At 40.4% G+C, this 26,654-nt stretch overlaps 2 protein-coding genes and 1 long non-coding RNA gene across 3 annotated transcripts; 1 reads left to right on the top strand and 2 right to left on the bottom strand.

The window, feature by feature from the left end:
• Positions 1-214: 214 nt before the first annotated feature.
• SULT6B1 (sulfotransferase family 6B member 1) lies at positions 215-9,045 on the bottom strand. Its single transcript, XM_039384244.1, is given in 9 exon segments — positions 215-708; positions 1,614-1,770; positions 2,061-2,079; positions 2,081-2,153; positions 2,806-2,884; positions 2,886-2,933; positions 3,921-4,007; positions 4,255-4,370; positions 8,802-9,045. Coding segments are annotated over 9 exon segments (948 nt in total). The 3' UTR covers positions 215-583.
• Positions 9,046-10,014: 969 nt separating this feature from the next.
• On the bottom strand, positions 10,015-26,538 carry CEBPZ (CCAAT enhancer binding protein zeta). The gene is made up of 16 exons (XM_027732550.2): positions 26,380-26,538; positions 24,475-25,991; positions 23,226-23,457; positions 22,742-22,916; positions 22,027-22,115; positions 21,455-21,508; positions 20,677-20,779; positions 19,521-19,589; positions 17,789-17,855; positions 16,331-16,431; positions 14,353-14,410; positions 13,201-13,409; positions 12,425-12,508; positions 11,899-11,960; positions 11,731-11,812; positions 10,015-11,312 (listed from the first exon to the last, which is right to left on the bottom strand). The coding sequence occupies exons 1-16, from the start codon at positions 26,536-26,538 to the stop codon at positions 11,173-11,175; spliced, it is 3,201 nt and encodes a 1,066-aa protein (XP_027588351.1). The 3' UTR covers positions 10,015-11,172.
• Positions 14,898-17,421, top strand: LOC120323785. Its single transcript, XR_005564630.1, has 2 exons — positions 14,898-15,231; positions 15,340-17,421. It is a non-coding gene; the product is annotated as an uncharacterized LOC120323785 (long non-coding RNA).
• Positions 26,539-26,654: the final 116 nt, after the last annotated feature.

The following is a 26,654-nucleotide window of genomic DNA, read 5'->3' as shown; positions in this document are numbered from 1 at the left end:
GAGGAAAGAAAAATAATATTGCTGAAATGGGGAGAAAATTTTCACCACTGAGTTCCTTTACCTTTCTCTTACATTTGTCAGCACACAGAAAGTAGCAAAAGACAACTACAAAACTTTCTGAAATTTCATTTTACACTATGAACTTAGAATTTAAAATTATATATGAATCCTATGAACTTAGAAATTAAGAATCAAAGTGATACTTCATGATTGTTTTAAAAAATCCCTTGGAAAATCACTTCCAACATACAGAACACATTTCCAGTGATTTCAGCATGTTTAATTACCACATATATATTTCACACAGCATTCTACTGGGTAACAAGAAATTAAAGCTAAAAATCAGTGTTAAAAACAAGGGAGGTCAAAGAGCTACAAGTCATTTAAGAGAATCCAGTGACCTCAGTGATACTAACTGCACAGGCAAGGATTGCTTTCTTGAGTTAGGCCAGCAGAAATAGGTTTGCATATTGCATATATATTCAAAATTTTTAAATAGGATATTGTCCTGGTTTCTGTTTTGAAACAGAAGTGAATGAAAAGCAGCCTGAACATTAGTGGGGTTTTTTTATGTAAAGGAGGTTCAGGCCTTACAATAGCCATCATATTTATACTTCACTCCCAGTTTAATTCCTTCTAAGCACACTTAGAATTTGGCATCCTTGTTCAGAGCTTCAGTGAAAAGAATCTTCCAGTCTCCAAAAACACCTGGAAAATGAAGACAAGTAAATTATTACCCTTGACTCTAAGGACCAAAAAGTATAATTTCAAACAAAAGACTAACTTTTCTCTCTTATTATCATACTTTGCGATAATCCATTTTTTTTTAATTTTTTTCCTGTAAGAAAAAAATATCTGACCCAAGAATACACTCATATGTTTGCCTTATGTTTGGTGTCCTCAACAGCATGTAAACATAAAGCGACCACAGGAAGCTACTGTTCTGCCTTCATGAGTTTGACATGCGCTTTGCACAGCTGCAGAAGACTATAAAAGGTGACCAGCAGCTGTGAAACCAATCCAGAAAGTTCAAAGATGGGGCTTTTAACTTCAAAAGCCTTGTGAGCTGCAACCAGACACTGCCCTAAGCTGCAGTTTACCTCTAATCCAGATTTTGGAGAGCCCACAGTCGAAGGCTGTCTGAGATTCTATCCTGATCCATGGCTAAAAGACACAGATCACTCTGGAGTGTGTGGATTCCACGTGTTGATTGTGCAATCAATACATGATAAGCAATCACAAGGGTTATTTAGAAAACCCAAGAAAAATCTGTGGAGGCATCCTGTAGACCAAGTGCCAGGCTATCCCCAGTACTCACAGAAGCCAAAATAAAATTATTCTTTGTTTTAGTTGGTGCTTAGTGCACACCTTGACTAAAGGGTTTGCTACTTGTAGGGCTCTTATGCTAATCATATTATACAGGGCTTTACTGAATGACATAGGCCCTTGTGATGAAATAAGTGAGAGGTTCCTGAAGTACAATCAGTGTTTCTTAAACAACACCTAGCCTTGAAAATTATACATAAAGATTAACCATCTATTGATCCAAATTCCTGTCTGCCCAAGATAAAGATCTACCATTCACCACTCTGGTAAAATACAAACGAATTTACCTTGGCAGAAAAGAATCAAGCCAACAGCATCAGAAATCTCCCGAGCCTTACCTCTCACTGCCTGCAAAGTGTCCCTTTCTGCAATGGCCTGGACCTGTTCAGTTGTTGGGGAGAATCCAAAGAATTCAGCTATCTGCTTTACACTGGCAGTCAGGTTCTGAAAGTAGTACAGTGAAAATGGGACATGCAATATTCTTCCTCTAAAAAAGAGAGTTACCCACTTGGGATGTGCATTGTCATCATCTACAGACAATATAAATTTTCCTTCACAGGATGTTTTCTGTGTTGCATTGGAGCTCTCCTTTTGTACAGCCAAACTCAACCTGTTGCTAAAATCAACTTGATTTTGCTCTTTCAGAAACCCATGACATTTCCTCTTCATTTCAGCAGATTTCAAGGAATGGATTCAGATGTGTTTTTCCTGTCAGCACACAGCATCTGCTTTACCTCTTTCAGGTCTTCATATTATGACCATAGTATTCTCATCCTCAATGTGTTTGTTCCAGGTGACTCCATGATCAAAACAGGATCCCCAGCCAACTGTAAAGAAGAGAAAAAACCATCAGTGTGACCTTCTTTTCATACTTTCTTCTCTCTGACTGACAAATTGTCTTCTGTTGCCTGTCAGTACAGACAAACGGAACAGCCCGTCCTTTCCATGGTACACTGTACCGTGTAACAGAATGACAGAGACTTCCTCTGAACTTCTGTAGGTAAATGGTTTCCACACATAAATATGAATCTCACTATGTGCTTCCCTTCTGTTACTATGTTGTCATGCAACCATCTCCTAAAAGACAAAGCCTGACATCAGTCTAAATCTAAAATTTGGGTTGCTAATGAGGTTTTTGGCCTCATGTTCAGAAAGAGTAAACACAGTAAACTGCCATTTCATTAACACTTCAGATCTATGACATTTTCTCCATCACTAAATGTCAGAATGTTGACCCAACGCCATTGTCCAGCTGCCATGCAACTCCCTCACCCTTGCCTGGAAGAGCAAAATACCCAGAAGCAAAGCATCTTTTGGACATTCTCCCCCTTCTGGCATTCAGCTGCCTCCTTTATCATGACGTATGACCATCAGTAAACTAATTACAGCACAGCTGTTTTCCCACTGGTCCCATCTACATGCTTTTTAAATATTTTTTTCTGCTGCTTTTGCAGCTACAATCAGTAACTGTAACAATACCATTCTCTTTCACTAATCCTGAGAACTCATTCCAGGAGCTGTAACTGGGGATGCTTGTCACATTGTTGTGGAAATGGCAAAATGAAAGAAACAGCTGTATCTTTAGAGTTTTAAAACAACACTACTATCTGGAATAGGAGAAAAGAAGTCAACAAATTTAGATCACTTATTTACCCTGGCAACCAAAATGAGTACAACCAAACATTCTGCAACCAATAACATACTGGGGGCTATAAAATATTTTATTAGTTAAGACATGGAGAACAAAATCATAACATAATTATAATAAAGACCTTGTTATCACTTCTAAGGTTTGCCTATGTCGTAAAAAGAAGTAACTGGAAATACTGTAGTATTGTCCTTGAATACTATCCCATAACTAACTCAGACCTGGCAAACAGTAAGGAGCCATTTGCCAACCCCCTGCTAGGAAAAGCTCCTTTGGAAAACCACAGCTGTTACAATCATCTCTGATTTTTTCAAAGTATGGCATTAGGGTTCTTGAAATCTTTAAGAGACCGTAGTCCTCAGAGAAGCATAAACACTTCTGAAAACACGTTAAACACATTACATATTTTTGTTAGACATGTTTTATTTTTTCCTGCCTCATCCAGGAAAAAATACCAATAATACACGGAAAAAACCTCCCTCCCTTAATCAATTATTTCCTTCATCTGTGGTGCATCTTGTAAGTGCTATGTATCTGCCACCATTCAGTGACCGAGTATCAGAAATACTGAAGTTTTAACCACGTGACTCTTTGCAAGGAGACAGCCAATGTCCCTGAGATACTGCTGCCACATTCATTTCCACCACAGTCATGCACAAAAAAGAGTAGCATAAAAAAGAAAATCATGACACCCCATCAATTTCAGAGCACTGCAACAGCTCTACATCTGCCCTTGTTTATGTTAACTACAGCACTCCTATGGCTACTGTAAATTGTAGGGGTGCTAAGACAGCCCAGGCATTAACAGACTGCCACTGTCTCCAAGTAGCTTTGCCCCAGTGCCACCAGTTTGGGTGCAAGAAAACGATATGGCCCAAAAATTACTCTTGCACACTGGTGCTGTGAGAGAGATGAGGCTTGTTCTTGGAAAAAGAAAAAAGCCCACCTTAGCTTTGTTCTTGAAAATAGACTTGGGGAGGCAATAACAATTCAGATGTGTTACCAAAATCCTTGGAGATGGAATCTATTTCATCTTCTTTAGAATTAATCAGAACCGTAAGTGGGAACAGGTTTATTACACGGGTGCGGCAATGATTTGTGAGAGCCGCCTGTGTGAAACAGCCCCTAATCAAAAGGCATTAGTCATCCAAGATTATCTTTTTTCTCCTCTGAGGAGAAATATCTTTACTTGCTGCATGACTTCATTTTAATAACTTGTGTGTGGGAGTGCAGGAAAGAGAAAACAACAGATTTTTAGAGGTTCGACAGTTTTTTTTCACTAACCTGATATTTACCTGATCTCCATATTCAATAAACTGTAGTTCTGCACTTACAGGCATACTCTGAATAGTTGTAAATATTAAATCACTTAAAAGCTGGATAAGCCATTTCACGCCTGCACCAAGAAACCCAAAGAACAAAATAAAACATATCAGAGGTTTATATAAGATCTCAGAGCCTCCTAATTATGTGGTTTAATTCAGCATAATACTCATTGGATGACAAATAACACTAAAGCACTCAAATGATTCTAAACAAAATAATGTTTTCCACTAACAAGATTCTTGACAGTTTCTTAACTGTGACCTTCCTGGCTCACTAATAGCTAGTATTTGGAAAGCACTGGGGGCAGAACTGATTCAACAACGCACTTTACATTTTTTTCATATATTCATAAAAACAATTAGTGACAGACAATAAAGGGAGCTTTCCTGTCTTTTACAGAGAGAAACATGGGAAGGTTCTGGGTAGGAAAAGGAAGGAATGAGCAAGAAGCTTCACTCCCTCTGCTGAGGGAAGTGTTTGCCTCTCTCTGCTGCCCTGGGTCAAGGACAAAAAGGTGTCACCTATTTGATGGCACTACCGGTGCTTGTCCTCAGTCGTGCCTGTGACTGTCTCCATAAAGCACACGCCAGAACAAGTGCTAGAAGAGCTTTTACCCATAGGACACCTGCATCCTCCCCACCCCTCACCCTTTGGAAGGGATCTTGCAGTAAATTCTCCCCCCCACCCCATCCCACTCCAGCCTAAGCCTGTGGCCAGCTCCCGGAGCTGTGCTATGGAGTCAGCTTCCCCAAGGTTTCCATGAATCACATTTGCCCCACTGATGCTATGATGATTGCTGGCAGGAGAGAGCAAGGGAACAGTGTGTTCACCTTGACCTGCAGCACCTTCCCTGTGTCCTTGTGGGCTTCCCATGGAGCTCACCAAGATGGAGCTGCGGAGCTGCTACTGCCTCCTGCGGCAAATCCCCTGTGAACACAGCTGCCAGATGCACTAACATGGAACACACAGTGCAAGCAGCTTTAACCTCATGCTTTCAGTGGAAAGTTATTCCCAGGCGGAAATAAATTCCACCCTATCTTACATGAAGTGCCTCAGGATGCTTGGATGGAAGCAGCAGATAGATGTCATTTATACAGTAATGTATATACAATGTGTACACATAATAATACATATATCACATTTATAAACCACCCAATATCATATTTATATATGATATTGTATGATGCATATCATTTAAATCACTCTCCCATTTATGTACAGAGACAAAATCACTGAGTTTCCAAATCTGTGCCAACATCTGCCCAGATGTGCACAAAAACAAATTTTATTTTAAATGACAAGTTACAACTGATAAACCTAAATTTCCTAATCTCTAAATCCTCTTACTGGTTTCTCAATCATGTGATCCATCTCTCACAAGTTCTGACTCCTAGAGCTCCACTGTCCTTCACCCCTACCTCACAAATAGTTATTTGCATCAGTTTTCCTCTCTACTACACACACCTGTGCTGGGGGAAACCTTTAATATAATGAGACGTTACTGTAATTTAACCTTCATAATACTTAATGAGTAAAATGAACGAGGGCAATATTAAAGCTTTAAGAAAAAAGCTTTTGAATGGGCTCTATGTGAGTGGCTCTATGAACATCAGCCACGTTCATGCTGCCAAAGAGTTTGAGCCCTGCACAGAAAACACCCATGAAGCTGGTAGAGGAAGCCAGACTCCAGGCTCCCAGATTCAAGAGGGAAAGAGACCTGCAGAGACATTTTTATTTACTGCCTGGTGACACTATGGCTTGGTGAGTCTGAGTGTCACATCAAGGGGCAAGAAGGAGCCCATAAATTTCTGGTTTCAGATTGGGGCAGGTAATCTTTCCTTTTCATTCTTTACCCTTTTGTCTTGCCTTTTTTCCCCACAATTTGCAAGCTATAGGAAATTAGGGCAAGAAATCTATTTAGCACGGTTTGAAAATATAAAAGCAAATATCCAAATGGGAGAAAAATCCAAAATATTTACCTGCAGATTGTAACTACGCCGCACTGCACAAATGTATAATTTTCTCTCCTTCCTGCTTTCCTATTTCTTCTGTGAGACCCCTCACACAGGCTTTTCTACCAGGGCCTGCCAGGTAAGAAGGTGCTGTATTCCTCAGAAAACCAGGGAGTTGTGTACTCCTTTTCCTACTGAATAACCAGCAGTGGTCTTTGGTAAAATTTCCACCTGCTAACCTACCACAAACTGGCCAATATTAACAGTGTGAGATCTCTTTCTTTATCTGCTGCTTCCTCTCCCTGAGCACAAAAGGTTTACTGAATTACTGAACCAGAGGCAATCAGCATCATGTCTGAAGTCTGTGAGAAATAAAAGCCAGTGCCAATATACAACAAATGACCTTTCAGGTCTTTATAGGGTCCAGCAGAAGTCTGGTCCCAAGCCCAAAGGAATTATGGGCTCCTTAAAACAAAGATGTACGTTTCACATTTTGTGCCAGCTCCCTCCTTTTTTATTTGCCCATGCAATTAATTCCTTTCCTAGGTCCATGTTTTCTCCAACAACCCTAGGCTTCTGATGCTTGGGTTGATCCTGTCCACTTAAAATCCTCAGAGTAGGAATTACTTTACTAAGAAATCCCTCAGAGTGAAAGCAATACCTGCAAGCTCAGACACCAGGGAAAATAGACTTGGAAAATGAATCACCCCGTAAGAATGAGCAGCAAAAATATTGTATCTTATCTTACAAAACATTAAAGGGGGGGGGGAAAGCATCTTACAAAGAAAATAAAGTCCCTATTAAGAAAAATCTGAAGAGCTTTTTTTTTGGCAATACATTCAGTCCCATAATATGAGTTAAGAGCAATATGAATACTAAAAAACAATGAAAACAAAACTATAAAACAGAAAGAACACTACTGAGAGGGAAAAAATGCTGCCATTTGAGGTTCTGAATACCTCTCTGTGGGAGCTTGTCTGCACTAATGCCCTTTTTCATGGTAAAAATAATTAAATACTGAGATCTTGTATGGCACTGGCATTTTTTTCACATCTCCATGATAAAACTAGGATCCCTTTTTAACAGCTGTGAGCCTGATGCATCTCACTGTGCCTTCACCTGGAAGAAAACACACAAACAGACCAGTGCTGGCTCCCAGAAGGATCTGAGCTGCTCCTCCACCAGCTGATGATGCAGAAGTGCAGTGCTACCGTGCAGGGCTGCTCCCTCACCCAACTGGGGCACCTGCTCAGGACCCTCAACATGGAGTAACAAGACCTGGCCCAGCCCCTTTGCTGTGTTGCCTGCTCATGTGTTGCCTGAAACAGGGAGGTGAGGACAGCGGGTACCCCCAGGCAGCAGGGAAAGGCGGTGGTGAGTGGGACCTGCTGCCAGCAGCCAGAACATTGTCCCAAAATAGGTTCTTTCCCCCAGTGTGCAAGAGGCCAATTCACATGAAGAGTCGAGGTATTTTATTTATTTACAGTTCTGTGCAGAAAGGGGTGCTGGGTGACAGAACCTGCACAACCACCGTCAAAACTTTTGACTATTTATACATTTTAGCAAACAAAGGCATTAATGTTCATTGGCTACAAGTTACCTAGTTCTCTTATTAATCAGTATTCTATCATCTATTGATTAATGATTCTCTCACTTCTCATACTAATTAGTCCACCTTGATCTGAGATCATTGAAAGATGTTGAACCCTAAACCTTAACACGGCAATTCTATCAACAAATAACTAGTCTTTCTAACACCTGGGTGTTGCAAATTGTGGAATATGCAAAATTTTCTTAAGAAAGGATGTTTTTGATGTTTGATCTTCATATACTTTCAAGCCTAATAAACAAGAAGGGAGATTCAACCCATGAAACAGAGAGTAGCTAACAAGCAAAAGTTTTAAGTGATGTCCACGTGTTCAAAAAACAAATTACCTGTTGGTAGAATTGCCTTGTTAAAGTTTGGGGCTTGACATCCTTCAGTGATCTCAGACCCCAAAGCTTGGGAAGAAGGATGTACCACTGATAAAGGACACAAAGAACGCAGAATTTACAGGCCACGACATTTGGCAGAAGTCTCAAGATGAGGAAAAAACTAATAAAGACCACTCAGCAACTGTGCTGATATCGCTCCAACCGGGTAAAAGGTAATTCCAGCAGGGGCAGATTGTGACCATCATCTCATGGACCACTGATCCAAGAAACCCACCAACCCAGAAGAGAAAGACTGAGCATGTACGTTAGTTAGCGTGGGAAGCAACAGAATCATTAACAAGTGGAAGATAGAATACTAGTTAATAACAGAACTACGTAACCTGTAGCCAATGTACACTAATTCCTTTGTTTGCTAAAATGTATAAATAGTGAAAAGCTTTGATAGTCAGTGTGCTTGATTTATGAAATACTACCGGAGCACCTGGGCTTGTGCAACTCTGACATAAATAATCAATGTCTCTCTCCAGTGTGTAATTATTGCCTTTTTCACACTGGGTAACGAATCCAATTTTCGCGGACAACATGGACATCGCTTAGAGGCTGTTAGCCGCTACCTGCTTTACGAATTAAATCTACTTTCTTTTTGATTAAGCCTGAAAGTATACGAAGATCAAACGTCAGGGGACAGCCTTCCTGTCTTAAGAAAATTTTTACATATCCCGCATTTTCCGACCCCCGCCGGCCGCCGCCCCCGCAGCCCCTCGGCGGCCATGTCGCGGCCGGCCGGGCGGGAGGCGCGGGGCGGCGCCTCAGCGGCGCTACCGGGGGCGGCGGCGGAAGGCGCTGAGCCCCGGCCATGGCGCGGCGCGTCGTGAAGGGGCTGCTGCTGCTGGAGGCGGCGGGGCTGCTCGGCGCCCTCCTGCTCTACCGCGCCATGGACCGCAGCCAAGGTGCGGCGGGGCGGGCGGGGGTCGCACCCCCGGGGCGGGGAGGGGGAGGCGGGCAGGGGAGGCTCCTCCACGCGGCGGCCGCCGCGGGAGCAACCGCGCACCGCCCGGGCTTTTTAAGGAAAACCTGCCGGTTTGGGGTCAGGAGTCCGGCTCGTGTGAGTGCAGGTGCACAGGAGTGGCTTGCTGGGCGGACCCCTGAGGACAGGTCTTGAAGAACCAGCAGCAATTTTAGTTTTTACAAAACCGAGCCCGCGGGGAATCCTTTGGGGGGCAGCACGCGACCGCACCAGGAGCAAAGCCGAATCCTCCTCCTCCTTACAGTAACAGCAGGGACTCATTTAAGGACTTAAAAAGGACAGAGGCCGTCCGCAAATGAGGCAGGAGTTGATTGGTCCTGCTTCAGGCATTTGGTGTTGAGCCCATGAAGGGACGCCCTGCCTGTGTCTGGGTGTCCGGGATTTGACATTTCCCAGGCTGAGGACAGACCCGGCTGGCACGAGGCAGCCAGCATTGTCTTCCAGATTATTTAGCTTCAGTCCCTCAGGTCTCTCAGACTTACACCCCCATGCCTAGGGAGCACAGAAATAAGCCAAGCACCAGCTTAGTTACTGCAAGGATCTTCGCTCTGCAGAGCAATGGCCTTATTTTGCATTCAGGGCTCTGGAGGGCGCAGCAGTACCTTGACAGACTTGTGTCCCTGCAGTAAAAGAGTGCCTGTCCTGCTGCCAAAAGGCAGCTGTTGCTTTGGCCAGGCAGGTAAGAGTCCACCCATTTCAACAGTATTATGGTCTTTATGCAAAGTTCAAGCTGAGCTTTGCCTGCACTACATCAATTTGCATTTGTTTTTTGAGATTCAGATGACATCTGGCTGTTTGGCTATTTTTCTTTGCATTTTTATTAAAGAAATATATAACAAACCCATGGAGAACAGATGTTTCAACCTGTCGTGGTAACTTGGTGCTGAGCATTCACAGTTCTATCTTCCCCTGCTTTTCAGTTCTAGATCCTAATTTTTATATGCTTAGGTAGATTTTCTTAAATTGCAGTTCTGTAAGGTGTAGTGAGCTCATCTAACAGCTCAGTGAGCTCAGAGTGAGGCTTTTACTGCTTTCTTTTTTCTAGCAATAGAATGGATAAGATCCTTCTATGAGCTGCTGTAAATCCTTAGAATAGCATAAAGCTATCATAATTTTCTAGTGAGTTGCCAGAGCAGCCCACAGAAGGATTCATTGAATACCTAAAGCTGCGTAAGGGAACAAAGCAGTTTTCCCAGTTTTGATTTGCATGTCTGTCTATGAGAGGCATTCAGCTTCCTGTGTATCTGTAGCTTGGAGTTGGTTATCACAATTGTGAGGAAGCTCAGAAAACACTGATGATGGGGCTGCACGTACAAGTAACCTCAATACAGTCTGTGATATGATATTAAAAAATAAATTCAGATCATAGTGGTGGCTGTAATTAAAGAGCTCAAACAAATTTAGATAAAACTAATCCACTTAGAAAAACAGTGCATTTAATTACCTTAAAGTATTTTGGGAAAGTAACTGTGATTTACCTTTCTTGTCAGATTTCAGATACACAATGCAGAAGAGGTTTCCATCAATTCTGGAAGGTAGGTTTGCAGCTGTTGGCTTCAGAAGGATGGCTGAAGCTTCCATTGCATCTCTATGTATAAAACCAATGTTACTACTGCTTAATACTCCAGGAGACACTGCCGAAATGTTTATTGTTTTGCATAGGCATGGCTGGAGTGTCAGGCTTTTGGACAGAGACCTTGGAACTAGAGGGGTGTATATCCAATAAAACTAGCCACAAAGTGGCTCTTCTTCAGGTATGTCTAACTTAGAGCTGACAGAGATTTTCCTATTTTTCAGTTTATTACAAATCCAATGAGTGGTCTGGAATTCATGGCATAAGGGAGAATGACCAAATGACGTGGTTAAGCAGCAAGAACTGAAGTAAGAAAAATGTGGGATTAATTAAAAAACTGGTTTTGAATAATTATTTTTAAAATGTCCACATCAAAATGTCCAGTTCATCTTCTTGATTTCTTGCGTTTGTACTTGTTTTTCAGCCCTCTGTGCCTGAACTGTTTCTTCCTCTTGATGATGCTTTTCACGTCCCTGTTGTGAAGCCACTTGTCACGCTCTATTTCCCACTGGATCTGTTTGACATCTGTAGGAGGGAAGGTGAGAAATAAGGAGCCGATGGATACGTCTTACCGTGATGTGGCATACAGATAAATCATGTAGAAGTTAAAACTTGGCTACTGTATTTATAAATGTTTAAATAAAGTGCAAGTGAACATTTTTTTTTTTGAGAAAATTTTGAGGTTTTTTCGCTTCACAAAACAAATCCTACCATCTCAAAGTTTTAGACACTGATTTGTATGTTACTAATGCTAGAAATACTGGCATTAGGAGCAGCTGAAGGAAGCTACGTCATGTCTTTCTGACGTTGAGCAACTGTGCCAACTGTGTGGTTTCTGACTGTGTATTTCAGTTGAAGATGGTCCATCTTTTCAAGTACAGAATCTGAAGGGAAAGAAGTAAACCAGCATAACAACTATCTGCTGTTTGCAGCACGCACTTACTTGCATTATCTCTGTTGGCCATGGCGTTCATTCCAATATTGTCAAACTTGGACCCGGCATTTTCATCCAGCAGATAGCCAAACTTTAAAGAGAGAAAATTTTGTATTTTGTTACAAAGAAACAGGTAAAATGCTTGATCACCTTTTGCTAAGCACCAGTCACACTCACCTCTTCTGCAGATGCCAGTATACCAGCATCTTGGAGTTTTTTCTTCTTTACTCGGTTTGATCCTTTAAACAAAATATGAGACAGAATTTCAAGTTCACAGAGACACTAAAACAAAGTGTTGCCATGTTTTTAATTTTTAAAATTTATTTAATGAGACCATCTAAAATAGCTGTGTTAGAAACCTTTATTCTCCACCTCCCCTAAAAAAAATAGAGAAAAGTTTCTGAGAACTGAATAGCACAAATCCGTGCATCAGATGTAACAGATACACAAACCACCAGAACGACTCCATCCTTCTAAAGAAGTTCCTCCTTCAACTCCCTTCCTTCAACAGCAAATTGTCGCTCTGCATTAGCCATGCTGTCTTGAGGACAACTTCCTTTTTATTTACGGTTTATTCAAATCTGAATCCAGATCCAAAACTGTAGATAATCTACTGTAGCAAAACCCTCCAATTCCACAGTTTTTTAGACTCTGTATTTGTACTGAGCTTTATCAGATGGAAATTATGGCAGTGTTTTCTTACCTTTCAGTGATCCCTCAAAATTCACATCCTTCTTTCTCTTGCCCTTTTTACTCACAGACTTCAATTGCTTGTTCTTGTTTGGATCTGACAGAAAAAAGATTAATCTGTTAACAGCTATATGAACAGTTTATCTCCTCTACCCTGAATCATCTTTCTGTAGCCTTTAGTTAGTCATTCAAATATTCCATTAATCTGTGCTTTTCCAGCCACTTACACTGTATTCTGTGTAAACTCTGCTTTTCAGTTGAAAAAATAAAACCATGCAGGTGCAAGAATCAGTTATTATAGTGGTAATAAAAATTTGGGTGCATAGCTGTATTAGAGGAGTAAGCTGTTACTTGTGAGACAGCATTTTAAATAAAAGTTACCTCATCTAAAAAACAATCAACATTAAGATTCCGAAGAAATTTGAAAATTACTAATTACGAGATTCTTTTATTTTTCTCTTTGAGATCTTTTAATATTTCTCCTACTGTAGCCAGTTATTTGTGTAGAAAGCTACTTTTGTTACTGCCAGTGTTTTCAGAATGAAAGAAACATGTCTCATTTGCAAGTTTTTATACACAGATGCCTAAATCCCACTCTTGCCCAGGAGACTGTCAGGAAATATTTCTCTTAAGACTTCATTGTCTAGCAAAGGACCTGTCATTTCTTTGCTTAAAATCCAAACTCCCCACCTAGGTAACTAAATCAGAATTTACGTGTGTAATTACGTATTAGATAACATATTTTTATGGCTTTTTTTTTCCTGTTTTTTGTAATAAATGGTACTTTACCTAGGTTGTTACCATCATCAGACACATCCATAAATACACCTCCTTCTTCATCCATATCGTCTTCAAAGTCTTCCTCCATACTTCCTAAGGAGACTTCCTCATCATCGAGATCACTGAATTCATCTTCATCATCAGAATCCTCCCAGTCAGCACCAGATTCTTCATTGCTTTTGCCTTTCTTACTGCCTTTGGTTTTCTTTTTTATATTACTAAAGAAAGATGTAACAAGCTTAGCACTTCATCCAGCAAAATGCTGTTTAGAGCTAGGTGACATCTACCTACTGGTAAACACCATGTAGAAAAGTTCAACATCATTGCAAACTACTGTAAATGGAGGCTGAGACCTAAGGTATATGTATTATGCACTCAGGTTATGTTCTCAACATTAGTATAGAGAACTGTATTATAAAAGTCAACCATTTTAAAAAGTTATAGAGAGAATACTATTCTGAAATTAGCAGAAATGTCAGCTGCAGTATTCTGTCTTTGCTCCTTTTCAGAAAGTCTTTGTTTGTAACACACACAAACTGCTCTACTAAACACCACTCTAGATCATAAAAATTTTCAGATTTCACTAGGAGTTTAGACTTCAATTCTTCTGTCACCTCAAGGAAAAGTTTCTGTGCCCATTCAAAAGCTGCATTGTAGATACTTCAAGTAAAAAAAGAGGCTTCTTAATAATTTACGATTGGTCTTTATAATCTTAAAGGTCCTTTCCAACCTAAATGACTCTATAACTAATGAAGCTGCTAACTTCCTGAGAACTGAGCTCTGTGACCCTGTATTCCACAATGTTTATTTACTGTGTTGGTTAGAACCAGTCCTTAAAGCAGTAGAACCATTATGCCTCATACTGCTTCTTCTCTCAAAGAGAAACCTGAGACAATGAAAAACAAGATTTTACCTTGCTTACTGGGTCACTCCATTGTATAAATAATATACTACAGGTCTCTCACGTGTCAAGCCAGCAAACCGTAAGCACCACAGGATCATTATGATCCATTATGGGACACGCAGAAAAACAGAATTACTCAGTGTTCAACTGCTACTGCCTTTTTTGCAAGGTGATAGTCTGAGTCTTTCTGAAAAAGGTCTATCCAGTTTTGCACATCTCTACTGAAACGAGATGTAAGAACCAATTTGAAGTCTTACCCAGCAAAATCAAGGTCATCCTGGTCAATAACGGCATTATCAGCAGCTTCAAAGGTATCTAGGGAGAAAATAAATTATTACTACAAAGCAAGCAAAGAAATATGAATTAAGTCATTGTGTCCAACAAGTACATAGACCTGTTGGAGCAAGTCCAGAGGAGGGCCAGAAAGATCACTAGATTGCTGGAGAACCTCTCCTGTGAAGACAGGTTGAGAGAGTTGGGATTATGCAGCCTGGAGAAGAGAAGGCTTTGGAGTGACCTTATTGTGGCCTGCCACTACCTAAAAGGGGCTACAAGAGAGCTGGGGAGAGACTTTTGACAAGAGCATGTAGTGACAGGACAAGGGGGAAAGGCTTCAAACTGAAAGAGGTAAGTTTAGATTAGATATTAGCAAAGAATTCTTTACTGTGAGGGTAGTGAGGCACTGGGACAGGCTGCCCAGAGAATGTGTGGATGCCCCATCCCTGGCAGTGTTCAAGGCCACATTGAATAGGGCTTTGAGTAACCTGGTCTAGTGGAAGCTGTCCCTGCCCATGGCAGGGTGGTTGGAACTAGATAATCTTTAAGGTCTCACGTAATCCAAGCCATTCTATGATTCTATCATTGCAAAATACCTAATGTTTAGGTATCATGTTCCTGAACGGTTTATATGATCTGCACCAGTGATACCGAAGGTTCATACTCCTGTAGTAAAAAAAATCCACAAAATAGTTACCTAAAGCTAAATGAACTTTTTCTGAGAAAAATACTTTTCTTTGAAAAGTAATGGAAGTTTTATTTTATCCAGGATGTAAATTACCACCAGAACTGGATGACATGGGAAGCAGACAGACACAGACAGACAGACAACTGGCCCGTGATACAAACTTAGTCAGCAGGTGGGATATCAGAAGTCTCAAACACTTGCACCAAGTCAGATAGAACAGAAACTAAATTAAGATACCCAAGCAAATGTCCTGTCAGCTAATCTGTATGTTCATTTTCAGGTCAGAAGTATCCACTATAATTTCTTAAGAAAAGCAAGCAGACTAGAGGTTGAAAGCTCCTATCATAGGATTCACTTTGGAATAATTTGCTATATAAAAAAGGAAATGAAAAAAATAATCTGAAAAATTACAGCTGTTCTGTTTCAAAAAGTAAATACTAACATTAGAGGGTCCTGAATATATGAAGCAAATTTTCATTAGAGATACTAACAGTACAAAGACAAATGCAATTATTAACAGATTCTTGTCATAACAAAGACTCTATTAATTGAGTCACTAAGAACCCTGCTATGAGAATTCAGAATTCTCTAAAAATACTGTATGAAACAGTTATGGAGAGCTAACTGCATTTTCTTTTCTCAAAATGCATATATTACTGTGTAAGTAAAATATGAAATAATAAAATGAGATGTTTTGTGGTACACAAGGAAATTGAGATTCTGGAACAAATCACACACCAATTCCAAAGCAAACAAAGTACATGATACAAGAAGAGCTAAGACTACTGCAGAAGTACACCAAGGACCTTACTGAACAAATAACCTCATAAAATATGTTAGAAACTATGAGAGAAACTGTAAGCAAGATTGAAAAAGGCCAAGCAGCAAAGAAAAAAATGGAAGCAAATGTTACATGCTGCTAGAAAAAGTTACTCGGACTACATTAGGAAAAGAAAAAAAAAGCATGAACTGTCACTCATGAGCTTAAGCTCAAAATCAGATGATTTCCAATCATTCAAACAAGTTGACTACTGGAGTGGTGTGAGCAAGACCTCTTTTATAAGGTGGCCATCCAGTTGGCTTGCACAATGGATCATAGGAGCTGCTGGCTGCAGTACCATAGAATGGCAACTGGAAAGCCAGTTTTCTTCCACTTCCATATTCCTGTATCTTGTTCTTTTATGCAATATGAACTACAAAAAGGATAAACTAATAATCTGAAAAAGCAGGAAATACTGGGATAGTTACTGCAAGGAAGAACACAGCCTTACCCAATACTCTTTCAAATTCATCATCATCTACATCTTCCACACTTTCTTCATCATCCTGACGCCTTTGTTTCTCTCTCTTCTTATCAAACTTTGAATAAAACCTGAAATAATGTATAGCTCTCAGACACAATATTACAGGTGATGATCTTTATGATAACTTTAAAAAAAAAACACCTGCAGATTGTTTCCTGTGTATGCTGCCAGTTGAAAACTGTGATGATTTCAAACACACCTAAAATCAAGAGATTTATATTTCCTTTGTTTTTCAAACAGTCCGTCACTACTGTAAGATTTAAAACAATGAAATTTCACTGGCCAAAGGTGCCAGAAGTTATTTTTAACATGAAAGGGCACAAGAAAGATGTAAAAATTTGCTGTAGACCAGTAATGAAGAAGGGATGAAGTGCAACTTGAATATAATTGGGGAAAAGTATAAAAGACATTGACCCTCAAGTTTTATTACATTTTCTCCGATAGCCCTTTTCTTTTGGGTGCACAGTTTTACCTGCTGTCAGCTATTTTAAAGCACTTTTTCACCTTCATTTTATGTTGAAGAACTACCAAACACAGAAGGCAATTTTGATCATATACAAAAGAGTACTTTGTACAGGTGACTTTAAATCTGTAATCTCAGTTTCAGTAATCTTCATTGCAACAGTACCGTTAACTTTTCAGAGAGGGGCACATTTTTAAGCTGCTCTCCTTTAATCTCGAAATTAAAACCACTATTTATTAATAAGATATTCCTCAATATTATAATATCAATTAATTAAAATTAGTAAGTTCCATTAACCTGACAGTTCAAAAATGTTTAAAGGTCCCTACAGCAATGAATATATTAAACAAAACAAACCAACCAAACAAAAACACTCTAAGTGAATTAAAAAAAAATAAATGAAGTTAATTCAAACACTAATTTCCTAAGGAGACACTCACAGGTAACCAGTATTTTGATCTAATAAAAATAAGTCTTTGCCAAATGTGTATCACTCCAATTTTAGTGCTATAACTGCATTTGTGTATCATACTCTGAAAGGAAATTCAGAGAAACAGAACTATGAGTAATAAAAAAATAAATACTCTGAAAAGTAGCTCCTTTGACTTTTTTTGCTTTGTTCTATTCTAATAAGCTTTGATGCTAATAACGTAAACAAGGTTTATTCCAGCTTTCTTTAAATATACTTCTAATGCATAAGAACTACAACCCACAAGATGTTTACTTAATTTTAGACTACAAGCCCTGACTGCCTTTGTTCATAGGCGATATTCTTTCCTAATCACTTTCGACAAATGTCAAAATTACATCCCAGAAAAGCACTATCATCATAAGTCACTCAAATCAATCAAAATTTGCAAATACTTGAAATACCAGAGAATACTTGAAAATGTAGTGGGTTTTAATGGCATTGCAGTAAAAAACCAACACTTAAAATGAACATTTCACAAGCATTTCATTACCTGTGGAAGAACACTTCATCCACTGGGATTTTGCTTTCATCTTTGGCACGGAATTCCTTACTGTTGACTGCAAAAACAAAAAAAGAACTGATTTTACTTCAAGTTGAAATGATTGTTACTCTTTTAAGAGGTTAAACAGCATGCACAGACAGAAGTACGCAGATACCCAGGGTCATCTGTTAAATAAAGTGAAGCTCATTCAAAACCTCTTCAAATAGTTCTCAGTGTATATACTGATACTTCAGTGGGAACAGACCCCATGGAAAAACAGAAGAGGCAAAGCCCTAACCAGGTTCTAAGTTATGTATCAGCAAGGGGGGGGTTACAATCACCTACAGCAGGAATGCATTTAAAACAAAAACGGGAAAAAAAAGTAGGAAGTAAGATGAACTTGCTGTCATGCACTAAAACGCTGGAACTGCTTCTACCCATCACTCCTGGCAGTAGAAATGCTTGTCAGCAGCTGCAGGGCAGGACCGTGCACCAGCTGAGCACACTGAGGAAGGGATCGAGCCTCAACTTGCCTCCATTTTTGGGGAACTGTGGCAAAATATGACACTGCAACAGCAGACCAGCTAGGATTCCCTGTGGAGAAGATTTTTACCCTCATACGTTCCCCTTCCCTCCTCCTCCTCCTCAGAAGTAAATCAAAGGAAAAAGAGGTACTAATTATCTCAGTGAGAATATACTATAATATTTTCTAAGTGACAAAGGTCCAAGTTTGTGAAACCAGATCCACACACTCACAGAAATACTTCAAATGACCAGTAGAAGGTACCAGAGGATTTGCAATCTCAGCTCTCTAAACCCCAGCAGAGATCAGCTACATGCAACAATTGCACATTGCATATTAACATATCCAAATTTTTGTTATCAAGTGTTTCATTTGTAGAAAATTTAAATTCCTCAAATTCTAAATGTTCAGTCTGCTCCTTCAATTCAGAATAAGTTAAAGAATGTGACAAATAAACTGTACCTTCAAATGCATTCTAGGCTAAAATTCCTACTTTAAGTTTTAACAGCCATAAAGGTACGTCAACTAATCTGTATAACTAAAATCTCTGTGTTACACAACAGACCCAAAGTCAGAGGAAAGCACATCCCTGGGAATGTTACAGAGGCTCTACCACAGAAGATGATACCTCTTCTGTCCTCAAGCTGCAGGTTTTAATGATGGTTTACACTTATTTTTTTTAACTGCTGGTTCTTACCACCAAATCCTGCTCTTAATTATTGGAAACAGTGGGACTAGGGAAAAGGCAGCTTCTTTCTGGAAGCAGGAAGACTCTCAGCAAAATAACAGTGCCAAAGGTACCTTACACTAATCATAACAATAGCTGCAGCTGCAGCTGTGGCATTGTATGGAGTAATCCATATCATTTAATAGAAGAGCTTAATGTGATTTAAATAATTATACAGATCAATTAGCTGAGATTTTAAGTAATTTTTCAATCATAATAGAGTAAAAATGGCTATAGGATAACTGCCTTTCCCTACATCATTTGTTCTTAGAATGATTCAATGATCCAAAATTTCAGCTGTGGAGATTCCATACACCCTTACAAGAAGATGAGACCTGATCCTGAACATCAGGCACCACCACTGTACTTCTGACGGACACAACTCTCTTCTATTGCTACAACAAACAGCATAGACAGTGCAGATAACATGTCTACAACAACCAACCCAGAATTTTTTAGTCATAATCTTAACTGAAAAGCAGCTGACTTACCTGCAAGATTATGCATATCTTTCATAAACTGCTTCTTCTTTGGCTGCATTACCACACTGCTGGTGTTTTCTGTATCATAATATAAATCAGAAAGAAATTACTTTATTACTATTGATACAAAAATGTGAGGAGTGGCTGCTACACCAGTTCATTGTGCTGCCATCCATATGACTTCAAGAGGCTGGACAAATGGGGAACCTCCTGCAGTTCAACAAGGGGAAGTGCAAAGTCCTGCACTAAAGGAGGAACAAACCCAGTGATCAGTACATGCTGGGGGCTGCCCAGCTGGAAAGCGGCTTGGCTGAAAATACCCCGGTAGTCCTGGTGGACACACAGCTGACTGTGAGCCAGCACTGTGCCCCTGCAGCAAAGAAGACTGACAGTATTCCTGGCACTTATTAGACCACATCTGGAGCACTGTGTCCAGGTCTGGGCTCCCCAGAATAAGGCAGATATGAGCATATTGGAGAAAGTCAAGCAAAGTGTCACTAAGCTGGTGAAGGGACTGGACTGGAGCATCTCTCCTGTGGGCAAAGTGTGAGAGAGCTATGATTGTTCAGCCTGGAGAAGATAAGGCTCAGGGGGTTCTCATCAATGCATATAAATACCTGAAGGGAGGGTGTAAAGAAGAGCCAGGTACTTATCAGTGGTGTCCCGTGACGGGGCAAGAGGTGACGGGCACAAACTGAAACACAGGAGACTCCATCTGAACATCAGGAAACATGTTTTCACTGTGAAGGCAACTGTGCACTGGCACAGGTTGCTCAGAGAGGCAGTGGAGTTTCCACTCTTGGAGACATTCAAAAGCCATCTAAACAGTCTGTTCTAGATGGTCTCGCTCTAGGTGGCCCTCTCTGGAGCCTATGAGCTCCAGAGGTCCTTTCCAACCTCAACCTTTCCGCAGTCTTTATATTCCCCTATCACTTGCTTATTCCTGCAAAGTCAGCAGTTCTGCACTGCGAGCGTGAGGGTCAGCAGTACGTGACTGTCAGCTGGTTCTGGCTGCAGACATTTCTCTTGCAGCCCTGAAGACTGATCCCACTCCTCTTGCACCACATGCACTCTGATTACTTGGCAAGGGCAATCTGAGAGAATGAGAATTTGGACAGCATCTATAATCAAGATCACATGCTAATATATACAGAGAAGTGCATACCTTTTCCTTTACTGAGTTTGGGATTTCTGTACACAAAGCGATCCAAAAATCTCATTAATGTGAAATCCTGCAAAGGGTCCCCCGAGTATTGAATGTGATTTCCCTGAAGGAAGCGAAAAGCCAAATAACATTAAGGTCTTCGTTTTCAAAACACAGCATCTAAACGCAGAAGAGTCAATCAGTTCAAGAATAACATTAAACCATAGTTTAAAAAGAAAAAGACTTGGGGATATTACATCACTTAACCCTGATCTGGTTCTTGTTGTTGCAATTTCTATATTTTCTGAAATAAAAGACACCTCCTTTGCTTTGTTTCAGCAATGAACTGCCTTGCAATGTACTTGCTAATAGCAGTTAATACTCAGCGTCATTTGGACACCACACATTCAAATGGAAAATAAATATTTAAAATATGTATTTGTGCAGGTTTGAGTATTTTGGGCATGGTACCCCAACAGTGTTAAAAAAAGAATTTGTTCCTACATTAGGGTTCTGCACATTTAAAAAAAAAAAAGTCACATTAAAAGATATATAAAAACTCTAATAAAGCTTTAAGAATCATATAATACCCACATTTCTACAAAGTTAGAACTTTTGTGAGCAGTCTTCTTTGCACAAAATACTTTAATTCCATGAAAGCTTAGCATTTGAGTTTACAGTAGAGTTCTGCAGAGCTGCAATCTACCCAGAGTGCAAGGAGACTTTATAATGTATTTTTTCTAACAGCAGAAGACACATACCATGAAAAAATCAAACCTTAAAGTTAAAGACTACTTACTTCTAGAATTGTTTTTGCAAATAGGGCCACAGATGGATGAAAATGTTCAGAAAGCTGAAAAACATGAATCATTTATTTCTACTTAAAAAAATAAATGCAGTCATTACTCACGTTGACATATCAGACTCTTGACAACACCACTATGTCATAAGACCACTCTGTAACTCATCAAATAACATGCAGATACACATAGTAGTGCAAGGCTGATGTGCTCTGCCCTTGAACAACTGAAGAACATCTAGTTCTAATCTTTTGTTTGCGTTAAATAAATACATTTTCACTTACAATTTTATTTAATGCAACACTAAAAAGCTTTAGTGATCAAAATTAAGATCCAAAACTCAAGAAATACTATTATTGTCCAAATCTCCACTTAAAAGTTCTTATTCCCTACTCCAGAATATCAGCATTGTAAGGAACATATACAAGCTTAAAGCTGAACAACGTATCATCTTTAAACTTTCTGTTATGTTATCCAGGGAGCTACTCCAAGAATAACCAAGTTCATTTTCCTCTCTTAATACAAGGGCCACACTAAGAAACACAGTAACACCCAGATAAGAATGCCGTACCTTCTTCAGTTCCCAAAGGCTTGTACTTTCAGCACCACAGTATAAAGGACTTCGGTGCATAGGATCATACGAAGTTCCAGTCTTCCTGCCTGAGGGACGGAGGAGAGGAGAACATCTTAAATTTTCTTAGGCAACTTTACAAGAGTATTATTTTCATTTCAATGCTGCCCATCATTCTCAGCTGGACAGGCCATAGATTCATTTGGCAGCAGGTAAAGGCTACATTCAGCTGTCCTTCACCAGTGTATGATCAGGGATATGTACAGGTTAAGTTCCTACGTGCTTCTAAGGAAGGTCTTGAAAACGCCCTGCCCTGTTCCAAAAGGTCTTCAGGAAGGAGTGAAACCGGGCACAGGTTCAAAGCTGGACAAATGAGATGCTACACATGCTAACTCTGGATATGTGGCTCTGAAGGTGTTTGAACACAGAAGCAAAAAAATTCCAAGCCTGTTTATTGCTAAGGCATAATTTATGTGTTTATTACAAACAAATATTTGCTTATTACAAACTGCATAAAGTGAAATACACTAGTCAGAGTCTCTTCATCACTGCTGAGCTATGAAATAAATTATTCTGACTGATTGCTTTCAATCAAACTTCAATTTAAAAACTAAAATAATGTTTTAGTCACTTAACCTTAAAACAACTCTTGATCAACATGTCACTGTTACGGAATGTTACACATTAAATGAATTACATTTTCTTCCTAATTTACCTCCCATATTCAAATGATGCACCCACGAGGCTGTTGAATTTGAATTATTTGTTTTTGCAGAATTTTCCACTGTGTTTCTCTCTTTATCTTTTACTTCTTTGTCTGTATCCACAAATTTTTCCTCATCCTCTTCAGCCTCTTCTTGATCCTTAAAGCACTCTTCATCATCTGACTCCTAAAAACCAAAAAATGTTAGCAAACAGCTTTTCCTTTCCACATTTATTCTGATTTTTTAGAGAAATGCACATATAACTCTTAAGCTACTTACAAAAATCTACGTAAATGATGGCCAATGTTTAAGAAATACAGATTTTTGTCCTTGATACAGGACTTAAAATTGAACACGCAAATGTGATGGTTCCTCCCCACTTCAAGGAACAACATCTGAGCAAACCCTCAGGTTACTAATAAACAGGTCAGGGAAAGGTGCTTATAAAAATAGCTCTTACTGAAAAAGAAATGAGATAAAGAAATCATTTTATACCACGTGATCCTGTAACTGGACTCTTAACTCTGGTTTTACTTTCAGAAGCTCAGACAGAAGGTACAGGGTTCCACAAATGAAGGGTGGCATTTGGCCACAAGTGACTTGAAGTAACCTCTTCACAAAGGCCTTCACGCGCCGTAACACTACATCTGCCTTCAGAGATTTATAGACAAGGTTAAGAAACATGGATGGCTTTGAGCAGGTTGCTAAGGCAGGATCTAGAAGCTTCCTGTAGAACACACAGGAGAAAATATTGCTGATTGTCATAATGCAGGCAGGAGAACAATTGCTATTAACAACAATTATCTACATTTTTCAGAGTGCCATCTAAAGGACCAGTGACACCTTGTTCCCTAATACTCAAAATCATTATGATCACCCTGAACTGTCGACAGCTGTGTAATATATCTGCCTATATATGAGACACTGAAGATTAAAAAAAAAAAGAAAATATAAATAAATAAACTGAATTCAACTGGAAACAGTTTCAAAATTTGAGATATAAAAAAAAAATAGAAAGAAAATGGTTAGGAATCAGCATGCTTCACAGTCAGACCAGATGTATGTACTGGCAGGTTCATTTTCTACCCCAATTTTTTCCAGGCTGTCAGGCACAGTAAGGCGCTTAAATACATTCCACAGTCTGGGGGAACTTAAGATCCCTTTTTAAAAAACCAGCAACTTCCCTTGATCAACTAAACAGAAACCTGTAAAGATCCTATAAAGAGTCTGAACAATCAGATGGGACAAAAAAAAATTCTTTTATAACATGAGGCTTTCCAATTACACAAATTAAATCATCTAAAGAATTCGTTACCAAACTATTCCCCCTCCTCACAACAAGAAAAAAAAAGAGACAAGATTTTAGACTATTTACAGGCTTATTTACTTTACAGGTTAATACTCGTAAAAGTGATTTCAGAAGAAATAGTTATCAATTAGTTTCAATTTATTTATCTGGAATAAAAAACTGCCACCAGAAAAGAGTGGCAAAGGATGAAATGCATATGTTGTGTTCTCAGGACCTATTGTTTTATCCTTTTAACTTTTTGTTTTATCCCCATGCTAAGTCAAAGAAATCACATACATTTTCTTCCAGCTCATACACAACATCAGAAATTTTGAGCCAAATAAACACAAAATTAGCAAGACCTTAAAAGCAAAATAAGTGTTTCTACAACTTTAAATTAATGGTGACTATTTCATAAAATGAAATTTATATAAAAAATGCAAACCTGCCACTTACTTGTATAGTGCTGCATAGTACCTATCTGACACAGTCTGCTGAGAGTCCATCACTTGAAACAGCAACATCAGGGCCTGGACACTGGTACTGAAGTTTGCAAGATGCAGAACTTTAAACAAGGTGTTCATTTGCTCTTTCACTTTCTCATCACCTGTCTCAGCATAAGGGTAAGCTCTGTTTACCCCGCAAAGGAGAGCACTGAGCATTTTGGATTCAACATCTTTTTTCTTAATACAGTTCCGAAAAAAACAGAAGTACAAAGTTATCAGCTTGTTAGCCAATGCACTTTCTTCGTGACTGAGGACTATCTGATTTAGAAAGCAAATGGCATAATATTGAGTTTTCACATTGATGTTTGACCGGTACAAAAGCCTCTCCACCTCACTGCACACCACTCCCTTCATATTTGGATGCTTGTGAAGCAACGTCTCTAAAAGATAAGAGGCTTTGGTGGCGATCTTGTTCTGAGGGTCTCCCAGTTTATTCACCAGCAGGACCAACAGAGCTTTCTCCTGCTCAGGCTTGTTACAGAGAAGCTCATGAGCAACTGCTAGAGCTCGGGATTTCGCGGCTGTCAGACAATCATGGCTCAGTGTTTCTAACGCCTGCACAAACTCTGCTATCTGCAGTTTCAGGTGATGCTCAAAGTACCACAGTATCAACCGTCTGTCTCTGGAATCCTTGTTGCCACTCGACATCTTCACTATGTTGTTAAACGGTCGCTGCGAGAAAGACCACAATTTTCGATTGTCTGGTAAGATATCTGAAATGAGAAGTTCCTTGAAAGTATCCAAAGCCATGAGGCTCTGCTGCCTGCTGCCCTTTTTCTTTATGAGGTTTACCAGGTTCTCAACAAACTGAAGACTGTGGACAGCACTGTCCTGGATGAGAAGGGTCATCGCTGCCATCCTGTCAGCCAAGGTACCCGAGGACACAACAGTTTTCATCCATGCTGAAGAGGCCCCCTTCTGATAGTCTGTCTTGTTCTTAAACAGGTCTGTCTCATGTTCATAGAGCTTTTGGGCCAGGGCCTTATACTGGGACAGAAGTGTCTGATTCTGTGGCTCTGGAGAGAATTCATTGGTGTATTCTAGGTCATACCACTTGCCCCCTGGTTTGATCAGTATTGCTTGCCTAGCATGAAATGCAAAATCTTCTTCCAGTCTTTCTTTCTTTGCTGAAGGTTGCTGGCCCTGATCACCACCAGACTGCTTCTTCTTGCTGTCCTTCACACTGCTTGCCTTTTCCTTGAGTTTTTTTTCTTTTCTCCCCTCTTGTGAAGTAGGATTAGTTTCCTTCTTGCTTTTCTCTTTCTTTGGAGGCTTCTCTTTCTCCTTGCTGCCGCCTTCATCCTCATCCCCCTCCTCCACCAAGCAACTTTTCGCATACTTGCTGAGTCCCAGGGAGCTGATGAACGCCTCCAGCTCCCCTTCCTTCAGGTCATCCATCGTGTCCTTCTTGCCGCCATCCACCATCTCGCCCTCCTCGTCCACGGCACACAGCATCAAGTAATCTTGCTGTGGGCGGCAATGCACAGCTGTTACGGGCAGATGCAGTGCGAGCTCTCTCAAGACTCCCAAGGGCTTCCCCCAGAACGATTTAGGTTGGAAGGGACCTTAAAGACCATTTCGTTCCAATCTCCCTGCCATGGGCAGGGACACCTTCCACTAGACTAGGTTGCTCAAAGTGGCTTTTGAACACTGCAAGGGATGGGGTATCCGTACCATCTCCAGGCAAACCTGTCCCAGTGCCTCACCACCCCCCGAGCACAAAACATATTCCCAATATCTGAGTGGGACCCCACACACCTCGCCCTCCTCCCCCACCCCCCCCGCCCCAGGACCCGTCCCGGGATGGGGAGTCCCATCCACCACGTGCTCCCGTTCCCTCCTCCCCGTCCCTTACCTTCGTGCCGCCGAGGCGCAGCACCTCGTCCAGCGTGAACCCTCCCGCATCTCCATCTCCTCCTTCCTCATCACCATCGTCCTCGCCGTCCTCCTCGCCGCTGTCGCCGCCGCCTTTCCGCGGGTCCCCCACGCCGAAGTCCCACAGCGCTGCCGCCATCGCCGCCCGCCGGAAGGTCTCCCGCGCACACGCGTGACGCGTGTCCGGCCGCTGCCCCGTCCTTGCTGGGGGGCCGGGACCCGGGAGGAGGAGGAGGAACGAGAGGGAGGAGCGGG

The sequence above is a fragment of the Pipra filicauda genome, unplaced genomic scaffold (genome assembly GCF_003945595.2).
Source record: "Pipra filicauda isolate LSUMZ 115617 unplaced genomic scaffold, ASM394559v2 scaffold342_size772408_pilon, whole genome shotgun sequence".
NCBI classification, from domain to species: Eukaryota; Metazoa; Chordata; class Aves; order Passeriformes; family Pipridae; genus Pipra; species Pipra filicauda.
This window is presented reverse-complemented; position numbering and strand designations above follow the sequence as displayed.